General features: G+C 39.4%; 1 protein-coding gene across 8 annotated transcripts in view; it reads right to left on the bottom strand.

The window, feature by feature from the left end:
• Positions 1-11564, bottom strand: part of LOC122520741 (transcriptional activator protein Pur-beta-B) — a 502193-nt gene extending 490629 nt beyond the window's left edge. Inside the window, exons 1-3 of one of the 8 annotated variants that reach the window (XM_043640989.1) lie at positions 11513-11564; positions 8452-8502; positions 244-362 (exon numbers count right to left, since the gene is read on the bottom strand). In XM_043640989.1, the coding sequence (XP_043496924.1) occupies positions 244-362; positions 8452-8502; positions 11513-11549 (207 nt within the window). In that variant the 5' untranslated portion in view covers positions 11550-11564. Of the gene's footprint in view, positions 1-243; positions 363-665; positions 885-2033; positions 2195-5272; positions 5643-8451; positions 8503-8975; positions 9107-9853; positions 9921-10285; positions 10712-11512 lie in introns of those variants that run through there. The other 7 variants (XM_043640988.1, XM_043640987.1, XM_043640992.1 and 4 more) reach the window with 7 other exon arrangements.
• Between the last annotated feature and the right edge of the window lie 542 nt (positions 11565-12106).

The raw sequence follows: 12106 nt of genomic DNA, 5'->3' as shown, positions 1-12106 counted from the left end.
AAAAAACTTTTATCCTTTTTTTTTTTGTTTAAAAAATTATTGACCAAGTTCATGATTTCTCCAACTTGCCCCTGACAGGTTGTGCTTGATAAAAGTTCCTAGGTAATTTTTAAAAATAGTTACTTTTTTTATTTAACGTAAAATTGCGAATCGGAATGTTGCCCCCCCACTTTACGTACTCACACACACACACGCTCATATATACATATAGAAAATAATGTGAAAGTATAAATATAAATATACCTCGGCTACTTTGATAAATCTTCCGCGTCTATTTTGCTTCACGTCAAGGTAGAATCGTTTGCTTTGTATTTGCAACATTTTGGTCGCCAGCTCCTGCTCATTTTGCTGACTTTGTTGACCTGAAAAAGAAACCCGTGGTCATTCGTTCGTGAAAATTAAAAGCGAACGCACAACAACAAACATTATACGTCTAAACAACCAACAAAAGAAAAAACGTGGTGGGGAGAAATGGATAGCGGGTAGGGGAGGGGGGTGGAAGGGGTTCGGGTCTGCGTTCAAAAGAAACCACATATTTATCGATATATCTAAGAAAAATATATATAAAAAAAAAAAGAAGAAGAAAAAAAAAAAACAACCAACTAAAAAACCCGTTGATTTTCTCGAGAAAAATTCTTTTCCTGATAAAAGGCAACTTGCCTTACGTTCAAAGAATCCCATCATATCGAACACGGACTCGTCATTCGTGCCCAATTTTTTGATAAATAAGAAGATAACGATCGCGAGTAAAACCGTAGAAATGGACAAAGAATAAGGGTGGTGGGAGAGGAGTAAGAAGAAGAGGAAGTGGGGGTGGTAGTAAAAAATCTCTAGGGACATTCGTTGAAACGTTAGGACAGGTTTATCTCTTTTTTTCGTATATTAACCGAGATTCGACGAATCATCCTAAACGGCTAAGAGTAATGTCGGAAAAACGTTTTTGGTTAGAAAAGTCAGAAAGAAAGAAGGGGGGGTGTTGTGAAGAAGAAAAAAAAAAGAAAAGAAAAGAAGTTTGAATAGAAGATCACACGGAAGAGGAGAACGCAGCGGCAGGCAGCAGCCTCTTTGGGATGGAACAAGAGTAGTAACTTTGGCGTAACGGTGGAACGATGTTGCGAGTCCTCTTCGATCAATAACAGCTGCATCAGAGAGAGAGGTTGTTGACCTCTTTGGTGTACCCCACTACCGACCAGATATACCCCCACCCTTTTGCCTTTTCTCTTTTTTTATTATTATTACAATCTTTTTCTTTTTTTTTTTTTTTCTTTTTTTTCTTTTTCTTCTTTTTTACCACAAATGCAGATATATTTCTCTCGTAGCATTACACAGGAAATCTCTCTCATCCTGCTTCTTATTCTAGAATTCAGAATAAGAAGGAACTCTCCGATTCGTCGTTACTAACGTAAGGAACTAGAATTTTCTCTTCATATCTTTCTTTTTCTTCTTTTTACCTAAGACTCTCTATAATTGCCTTTAATTATAAACGCATATACGTCCTGTTATCTTTATAAGGGAAAAATATTCTAAGAAAATCCAAATTATATAGAGAAAAACTAATTATTCTCTCGTGTATTCCCAAATAGGGATAAAATAAGATAAATATAATATGCTACAACCTATAATATCCTTTTATTATTTCTCTTAATCTAGAATATAGATCAAATAATCCTATTTAATAATTAATACGCGCTATACTAATCGCGGATATTACCGAGCCTAAATTCACGCCTCAAAAATACATAATATTAATATGAGAGATATATTTTATTACACGGGAATAAATGACTCTGTATTTTATTGAAAGAAATATTGACGTTGAGAGAGAATTTGAACATGTTAGAATATCTGGACCATAGGAAAAAGGGTCCTGGGAAGATCGATCGTGGCCGTCGTCGTCCCCAGTTGAGATCCTCTCTGCTGCGCGAAATGCGCCTTCTATGATCGATCTAAAACCTTAAGAGAGTTTCTCTCTCTCTCTCTCTTTCTCTTCTCTCCCCTCCCTAGTTCTAGTTCCCCCTCTAAGCACTACGTACTGGATTGTTGCAACCTGCCCGGAATCGGGACTGGGCTGAGGTCGCCTTGAAAGATCCTGCTCTTGAACATCCTGACGATGCTTTGGTAATCCATACACCTGTACATTCTAAGCAACACCTTCCCGAATTTTCTTTTTTCTTTCTTCTTCTCCTCTTTCTCTTCTTCCTCCTCCACCTCCTCTTCTTCTTCTTCTTCCTAAACCTCCCCTTCCTTATTTCTTCTTTTTCTTCTCTTTTGTTTTCTTTCTTTCTTTCTCCCTTTTCAACAATTATTTTATTTATTTATTATTTTCTCTCTCTCTCTCTCTCTCTCTCACATCCTTGATATCTTTTTATACAAACTTTCCCATCTCGCCTAGGATAAATTATCTGCTAAGAGATATATATTCTCTTCTTTCTCTTCTTTTTCTTCTTGCTTTCTCTTTCTCTTTCTTTCTCAACCCTTCTCTCTCTCTCTCAATCAGTTTCATCAATCGGGAGGAAGCAAACGTTAACTACGAGAGACGTGTGTCTTCCTCGGACACAATCGATATGTGTCAGAACATTCTTCCTCTTAATATCTTTCTTTTCGTTATCGTTTTCTATTCTTCTCTAACAATTTACCAGTACTATTACTGTTTCTATTATTATTATTATTATTGTTGTTGTTGTTATTGTTGTTACTATTTCTATTACTCCTCCTTCTACTACTACTATTAATATTACTATTACTATTACTTTTACTACTACTTCTACTATTACTACTACTATTACTACTACCACTACTACTATTTTTTCTTTTTACTATCTTCTTCTCTCCGATGCATGACACAGACCCAAAATTTTGACTGAACCGAATATTCTCGGAGGAACGCACATTACGTAGGCAAACTACGATCGAATCCATCGAGTTTTCTTTCTATTTTTTTTTCTTCTCTTCTTTTTCCTCTTTCCTTTCTTTTTTTTTTCTTCTTTTTTTCTTTCTTTTTTTCTTTCTTTCTCTTTATCTTCAATCTTCAACCATGACTACTACGCCGCCATTGCTTTCCCCATTACGAATCCGCGGCCGGTCTCTTATTCTGCTAAAGTAATTATACTCAAGATGAATTTGTTGTTCATACTTTCTTCTCTATTACTACGATAACCAGCACCACCATTTTCTCTTCTCTTCCTTTCTCATCTCGTAACTCATACCTCTCTTTTTTTTTGACTACAACTCTCCTAGGTCACCATTTATTATCATGAAACTAATTGGTCCTCAGTTACGACAACAAGGTAGTAGTAGTAGTAGTCCTTTTCGTTCATCTATAAATTAAACGTTCGTTCCTTTTCAATTAGCTATCATTTCGTTCAGTTTCATCGAACACTTTGCCAATTGACATGTTTGTATATATGTGTCCTTTGTTTCTTTCCTTTTTTATGCGAGAGAGAAAGAAGATATATATTTTATATTCAATTCCTTCTTTTTTATTCCCGAATTTTCTTGAATTATTATTCGAAGGGCTCTCACAGGAGCTCGCGTCTTCTCTCTTTCATACTTTTCTAGCTACGTTTTATCGCGTCTAAGAAAATTATCGGCTAAAATATATTTCAAAATGTCAGGCGAATTTTTTCTCCCCCTGATTTTTACAACAAATTCAGTCAACACCTCGACGTTTTATATCTTTTCTTTTAAAAATATCAAATTATATATATATATATATATATATATATATCTGACAAATATATATGTATGTGTCTGTATATATATATATATATATAAAACAACACGACGTGAACCGAAAATACGCGTATGGTAGACTACGAGGAAAACGATCGGAACGAGTGCATTGATCTCTGCGCCTGGAGCGCGACTCGCGGCGCTGCACCGACCTGCCTCAATGCGAACTGCATATTTCTCTCTCCCTTCCTCCCAACCCCAATCCACCCCCTCCCCTATGCCGCTTGCTACTCCTTTCTCATACCAATCGCGTCTGCCCCCGCAACTTCACCTCCGCCACCTCCGCCACCTCCACCACTATCCTCGATTCCATATTACCTCCCCCACGCACCACCATCATACACCCTTGATTTTCTAACATAAGACAAGGACCCAGACTAGCCACCTCAACCTTATCCTCAACCTCAACAACCTCATCCTCATCCTCATCTTCATCTTCATCTTCATCTTCATCCTCATCCTCAACCTCTCGTCGTCGTCAATTTTTTCAAGCGTGTAATCAATAAATTTTTACAGGACTATCTCTAGCTTAGGAATCTTTTCTTTTCCTTTCAAATTGACCCATTAAATCACGTCACACGATCAAAGTCTACTAAATTGTGTCGAGAGAGTGAGAACTTGTCACCGGTCGCGAGTGTTCCTCTACCATCGACCTGTTCTACGACGGCTACGACGACACTTTTACGTTTTTTCTTCTTTTTTTCTAATAAATTTCCGCAATTAATTTACACATCGATACGATGTATTATGTAAAACAAGAAGATAAGTGATTGATGTTGTGATAGATGTACGTGGAGCAAATCCTAACAAGTTTAAATCGTTGCAATAAGAAAAGAACTAATAGAACAGTCGCTCCAAAACTTGGACACACAACTTGGAACTTGGGTTATATTTCGTCATATTTAAAATCAGTAATTAAACGATGTGAGTTATGTATTGAGTATAAAATGAACATCAATTTAAATTATTTGTATGAACAAATGCTAATCCATTCGCAATATATTAATATAAATAATTTTTAAGTTATTTTTTGAGGAAAGCTATTTTTATATCACTCTTATATGCGCGTTTAAAACGACATAATCTCAATCAACGAAAGTAATGTTTATTTACGAAAATTTGTATTTTTGAAGTTATTTATTAGATATTTGATTTTATTTATACGGAAGATGGATTGAAAAGTTTTAAGCTTTAACTGAGAAAAGAACTTTTTTATTTTTAAATAAAAATAAGTTCTACCGTAAAGAAAATGGTTTTCTATGTTAGACTGAAAACTTTTCAACCCACGCAGCATATCTCGTTATTAATATATTTTAACGTAATTTGTTTCTAATATAAAAAATTAAATGTATAATAATGGTGATAATAATAATAATAATAATAATAATTTGAAAAAGCAAAAGAAAAAAAAGTTATTTCGATAGAAGGAGCGAAATGAGCGATAAAAATAAATAAGCTCAAACCGGTACGTGGCTCCGTATCGCCATTGTTATACGCTCCTGATTTCGATATATCACGTGACGTCGTTTGTGTCAGCTACCTTCGGGGCACCAGTACTGTATCTTGTCCATTATGTCGCCCCAGGTATTCTTCACCGGATTCCGCCCAACCTCGCCCTGCGAAATCTCCACGATTTCTCCCATCCTCATTGTACTGGTGTGGGTTGTGTTGATTTCTTTTTCCTTTATTTTCTTTTTTTATAAGTGCCTCCCTTTTTTTCTTCTTCTTATTCTTCAGAATAAAAAATCTCTCCCCGTGGCTCGTATTCTTCTTTTCCGCCGGTAAACTTTCTTCGACCACATATCACAAGAGATTTGACTTCACTCTCGATAACGTCAACCACGGCATAGCGACAAACGATGAAATTAAACGAATAACGTCGGTTTTTATTGCTCTCTCTCTTTTTCTTTCTTAGAACGAAGAAAATAAAAAGTCACACAAGGTATATAAAAGAAAAAAAGAAAGAAAGAAAGAAAGAAAGAAAGAAAGATTAGACCGATCTGTTCTCACAGTTTTTAAACACGTTTTAGCAAATAGAATAATAGTCACAATGAAAAAAAAAGAGCACGTTAATGAAACGTCGAAATTGAGTTTTGTCTTAATTCCGAGAAACAATAACAACAATAACAACAACAATAATAACACTTAACAACGCCGTCGAAGGAAGACATAACGCGTACTAAACGTGCGTACACAATGATCATGACGACGATGACGTCGACGACAACGACGACGACGCAAGGAGAAATCGTACGTATTTACATGCATACGTTTTTATTCTCTTTCTTCCTTTCTTTTTTGCTTCTCTGTTTTCTCTTCGATCAGTCTCGCGATACAATCCCGGGAACTTTGGGATGACTCAACAGGCAGTGACGATGACAACAACGACAACGACGACGAATAAGAAGAAAAAAAAGAATAAGAGCCGATGACGACTATAACAGCAATAACTTTAGTGGGAAAGAAAGAGAAAGAGAGAGAGAAGAGTAGTTCTGGCAGTAAAATAACTCGTCAGTCTGCTGGTGTTGGTCGTTGACTTGACTGATATCTTTGGTACGCGGTATATCGGTAGACTTCGGGTCCGGCTTTACCATCCAAAGATAAAAAGTGCGTTTGCCGTTTAACAAATCGTCGAGAAGGAGCGTCCACTAAACGATACGAATACCACCGCCACCACCGTCGACCACAACCGCTCCACTCTTCTTCTCCTACAATTCCACTAAGCAGCTTTTTAGCAGAATCTAAGCTGATAAAAAAAACCTTACTAAGAAACAACACGATTTCAACAAGTCCCTCCTTCTCGGTAGGTCGACGGAATCGTACTAACGGCATATTCACCGTACGCGATCTAACACATCACTACTTTTTTCTTCTTACGAGAGAGACTATACATGATTTTTCCTTTCCCCGTCGTCCTCGTTCTTGTTATTCTTGTCGTTACTAATATTATTGTTATCGTTAATGTTGTTATTAATATTATTATTATTATTATTATTATTATTACAACAATTTGAATAATGAAAATTTAACATATCGACGAACAAATACGGGAAATCATAAAACCGGGAGAATGACGAACCGGTCATTCACGGAGCCCGCCGTCATGCCGATGGAATGCGCGCATCCATGATGTTCACGTTTGCACCGACCAATCAGGCGCAACCCAGTACCGGCTTCTGCGTCTGCCGGCCAACGCTCGCCACGTGATTTCGCGCTTTGGACCACGTGATCTGCCCTTCTTCTCCCCCCTGCACTCCTCTTGCCACGCTCTGCCGCTCGCTCACTCTTTCTCTCTCTCTGTTCGTTACCGCCGCCAACTGCGGCGACGGTGATGGCGACGCGCGCTTCGCGACGCGACCGCGTGACGTCACGCACAGCTGACTGTGCTAGAGTACGCCGACGGTTTACCGTTTCTCTCCTTTTCCTATCGCCACTTTGCTATCTCTCTCTTTCTCTTTCTTTCTTTCTCTCACTCTCTCATTCTCTCCTTCTCTCTTTCTCCCTCGCTCATTGTTCATGCGCCTCTACTAGACCCCCCCCACAATACCCCACTCCCTTTACAATGCGAGCCTCCCATCGTTTTCATACGGGTAACTCTCTTTTTCCTTCCACCCTTCTCTTCTACCCTTTTTTTCTTTCCTTTTCCATCCTCATCGCTATCGTTGAATAGTACATAGTCTCATCTTTTAACGTCTTCAAAATTAAATTTGATATTTGTTAATCAATTATACAAAATTTCCTATTAGTTAGTATAACGGTACACACACCAAGAGGTGGTGAAACGGTAAACGAGAATAGAAAGCAATCAAATGATACGCCTAGACTCTCAAAATTACCTAATTTGTAATTTAGGTCATAGTAAAATGTGGATACGAAATACAGATCTCTCTTTTTCCCTCTCGCTCACTCACTCACTCACTCTCTATGCCAGTGTCGTTTCTCTACATAACCTAACCACACGTCCCACACGTTTGACTGCATAATAAGGATTCTTCGATTTATCGTACGAATCGAAGAATATTCTTCGTTTTTTATCTTTTTACTATTCCAATGTCTTTCATAACCAATGATCTTTATATATTTTAAAAATTTCGTAACAACTCGACGATCGTTAAATGTAATATTTTCGAGAAAATGTAAAAATAATAAAAAAGAACCATTTGTCGCGCTCGTATATTATTTCACGATTTCTCACACCTACATAGAGATATATATATATATATACATATATGTCGTATTAGCTCATAGTGTGAAGAATTCCGAGTTGGCGAAATACCAAAACGATAAAACAAACTTCACCAGAAAAAATTACCATTTTGAAAAATGTTACTAATCAACGGAATATTTATCACACCTACGTAAAATCCGTATGTGCGCGCGCGATTCAAAGTATACCGTGTAACGATTGAGCAGTAATAAGGAAAGAATTTTGTTTTTTGTATTGATACTAACTTCAATTGAATATAAAAGTTGTCCACTAAGTCAATGCGGTTTCTTTACTTATTGTTAGATAAAAAACGCACGAAATTATTGGACAATCTATTATTTTACAAGAAAAACTCTTTTCTCTCCATCGTTAGAAAACTAAACTATGCGTTTGTGTATTAATATATGCATATATTAATCGATAAAAGTTAGTTTTAACTCGAGAGAAGAGCTCACGTTTCAGCAAATACTCCTTTATGTATATTTCTGCTAATTTAAGAACGATTTACTCACCGGAGTCAAAGTCGGCTCCTCCAGCATCCATGCCACCTGGATTTCCATACTCTGCCGAAAAAAAGAGAGAGAGAGAACAAAATAAAAAACTATCGTTAGAAATAAACGATCGTGGAAAATCGTTCGAGAAATGATTTGTATGTGTGCGTATAGATCATCGGAGATAGGGAGATAATATAGTTTTCATTTTTAACTAGATTTTACTTAAATTTATCTTCGTCGAGATAATATAAGCGAAACAAAACAAAAAAAAGATGAATAGAAACAAATATCTCCGACAATCTTGGAAAAATGAAAATATTTATCTTATGTAATATTTAATATGCGAATTTGATCGAAAAAATTGAAAGAAATAATAATAATAACATCAAATAAAATACACAATTAAAAGGAATCGAATTTATCGATCGAGGTTTGTATTGTGTTTCATGAGAGAAAAATCGATCATGATTTTTTCTTGATCCTTTTAAAATGATCGAGGATAAAGTCGAAGGGGGAATAGAGACAACACGTGCGAGATTTACTCGAGTCCGTTGGTCGTCGTTGTCGTTGTCGTGTCGGTCGTCGTCGTCGTCGTCGCTTCACCGTCGCTAGACGACGTCGACTTTGAGAAGGCGCGCGCGCATCCTAACCCCTCTGTCATTCCTCAGCTAGCTAACCTAAGAAGTAGTGTCGTGCTCATCGCAACTCTTTCTTTTTCTCTCTCTCTTTTTCTTTCATTTTCTTTCTCCCTTCTTTCTGATGTTCAGCATGCGCGCGCGCCTACGCGATTTACATAGCAGATCCTCGTCGAGAGGTTACATCACGTTTACTCGTCCGTACGAAACGACGAATATCCATAAAGGATATCGTCGTCGTGTCATCGCGTCGTCACATCACCGAAACTGCATGTGTCAACGTGTATGCATGTACAATATGCGTTACACATAACATACACACATACACACACACGCGCACGCACACAACACACGCACACACACTCTCTCTCTCGTATGCAGAATAATCAAAGAATTTTCAATGGAAATCGATTTAAACGTAGCTAATGGTTGATGAGCAGTAGATGATGGTGATGGAGATGGTGATGGTGATGGTGATGGTGATGGTGATGATGTTGATGATGATGATGAAGATGATAATAATTATGATGATGATGATGATGATGATGATGATGACAATGACGATAATGATGATATATGATGATGTTGATCATGTTGATGACGACAACGACGAAATCGACGACGATAATGACGACCAAAGGAAAAGAAGCGCCGCGGATAGAGGGGGAAGTAGGAGGTATCCCCCTTGGCCGTTGCGTGTGCTCGGCCATCTTGAATCCTTGTTGCCGTAGAAAAATCGTATTTTTCATGATAATTCTTCATAGAATTGGTTCGTTGGTTATTACCTTCTTGGAGAAGTGAAGGAAAAAAGAACGCTCGAGACTCGCTCGCGCGCATTTTTAACGAGAGAGAGAGAGAGAGAGAGAGAGAGAGAGAGAGAGAGAAAGACAGAGAAATAGATAGATAAAGAGAAAGAGAGAGAGAGACAGAGAGAGCGAGAAATACGGAAGAGGGAGAAAGGGAAGGGAAGAGAACGCGTGGTGAGAAAGAGAGAGAGAGAGAGAATGAGCGCCTCTCTTGCTCGTTTAACCGGAGGCGCCTCCGCACGGCAGAGCACGGGGCTCGAGGCACCACACGACGAGATGTCGGCTCGCGCGGATCTGCGACACGAAAAGAGAGATTCCCCCTCCCCTAAGCTGTCGAGGCTTCCGCGTCGGTGGCGCGGCACCGATCTAACGGCGTTTACCACGCGGATACGTGCTTCGACTCCTCCTTACTTTGTGGCTGATCGTCCAGGCTCTCTCGATCGGACATTTCTCCTCTCGCGCTCCTTTTTTTGCTCGGTTCCACGCGTCGTCGTTCTCGCGATGTCTTCCTTGTTAGCAGCAGCAACAGCAGCAGCAGCGGCGGCGGCAGCGGCAGCAGCAGCAACAGACCCCTGTACGATCTAAAAGCACGCACGCACAGCCAGATTTCCTCCTTGCGGCGCTACCCCGACGTTATCACCGTGCACACATACACATACACACCAAGCAACCAACCGACCGACCGACCGACCGATCCGACCAACCAACCAACTCGGCCAATCCAGCACACACCACTTGCGAATTTTCCACTTCTTTACACACCACGACCCGACCGCCGACCGACCGACCGTCCGTCCGTCCACGGCACCAGTCGTCACCACCACCACCACCACCACCACCACCTCATCCACATCCACCACCTCCACCACCGCGACGACGACGGCGACGACGACGACGATGACGACGACGACAGCGAAGACGAAAACGACGACGACAACTACTACTAACTACTAACACCACAACGACAGCACTGCCACCTCCACATCCACATCCACCTCCACCTCCTCCCCCTCCCCTCCGCCACCAACACCACCACACACACTCGTTCGTCCGTTCGTTCGTCGTTCGCCTACCCGCCGAGCTGCCTGCTTGCCAGCCTGTCTCCTGCTTGCGTGCCTGCCAGCCTGCCTGCTTGCCTACCCACTCGCTCTCGCTAACTCGCGGTTCGTTCGCGCTCTCTTGACCGTTCCACGTTCGCTTCTCGCTCGCTTCTCGCTCTCACCAGAAACCACCAATCCCCTCTCTTCTTTCCGATACAATCTGCGCGAAAGAGAGAGAGCGAGACAAAGAGAACCAAGTTTCGGGAAGGAGAGAAGAGAGCGAGCGAGTGAGTGAGAGGTAGAAACTGTAACGTGCTCTCTCTCTCTCTCTCTTTCTCTCTCTCTCTTTCGCGCATCTACTCTACGCGAATCTGTACGACTCCTCTTAATTGAACGACGTGTCTATCTTTTCCTTTCTTCGACATATATATATATACATATATATATATACATATATATTATGCGCGCGTACCCATTTCTGAAAGAAAAATTTCTTTTTCTTTGGCACAATCCAAAATTCTCTCTATCTCTCTTTCTCTCTTATTCCGGCGTCGAATTTTATTATCACCGAGTATTTTGCTAACGTATCCTATCGTACCGTCTTCTGTCTCGTTTCGTCTCGTCCTTCTTGTCATGTCACGTCACTTCACTTAGCTTGCCCTCTATTGGTCAGGTTACATATCATTTTAACTTCAACGGTATAGATAGTTACACTTTTATCCGTCAAACGTCGCTACTAATCGCTAAACCTTTCTTGTTTTTTTCGTATTACCGCACGGTTCTCAAGTGACCGGCATTATTATTTATGCCAATTCATGGTCGACCAATCGCATTCCTCCGTTATAAAAGCCAATCAAACGCGGGCATTTTTCATTGGCAAATCTATAAAATTTGATGATTTCGACTATTATTTCTTAATACGGAACTTTATTGTTATAAGAAGGATCATATTTTAATGTTTATTTCTGTTACATAAGTGAAAACGTAGAGATAATAGAAGTTTTTAGAAATTTGTTAAAATTTGTTACTGTAGATTTGCTTGAGCAGAAATTAACTTATCATTTCTAGAGCGGGACTTTTACGGTTAAGCAAGTATAAATGTTTTTTTCATTATGCATTATAGATGCACATATATTATAACCATGTTCAAAATATAAAAGAACAAAAAAATTATTATGAGATCAACTGTATG

The sequence above is a fragment of the Polistes fuscatus genome, unplaced genomic scaffold, assembly GCF_010416935.1.
Source record: "Polistes fuscatus isolate 324 unplaced genomic scaffold, CU_Pfus_HIC Scaffold4, whole genome shotgun sequence".
Classification (NCBI taxonomy): Eukaryota; Metazoa; Arthropoda; class Insecta; order Hymenoptera; family Vespidae; genus Polistes; species Polistes fuscatus.
Note: the sequence above shows the minus strand (reverse complement) of the source record. Positions and strands in the feature narration are given on the sequence as shown.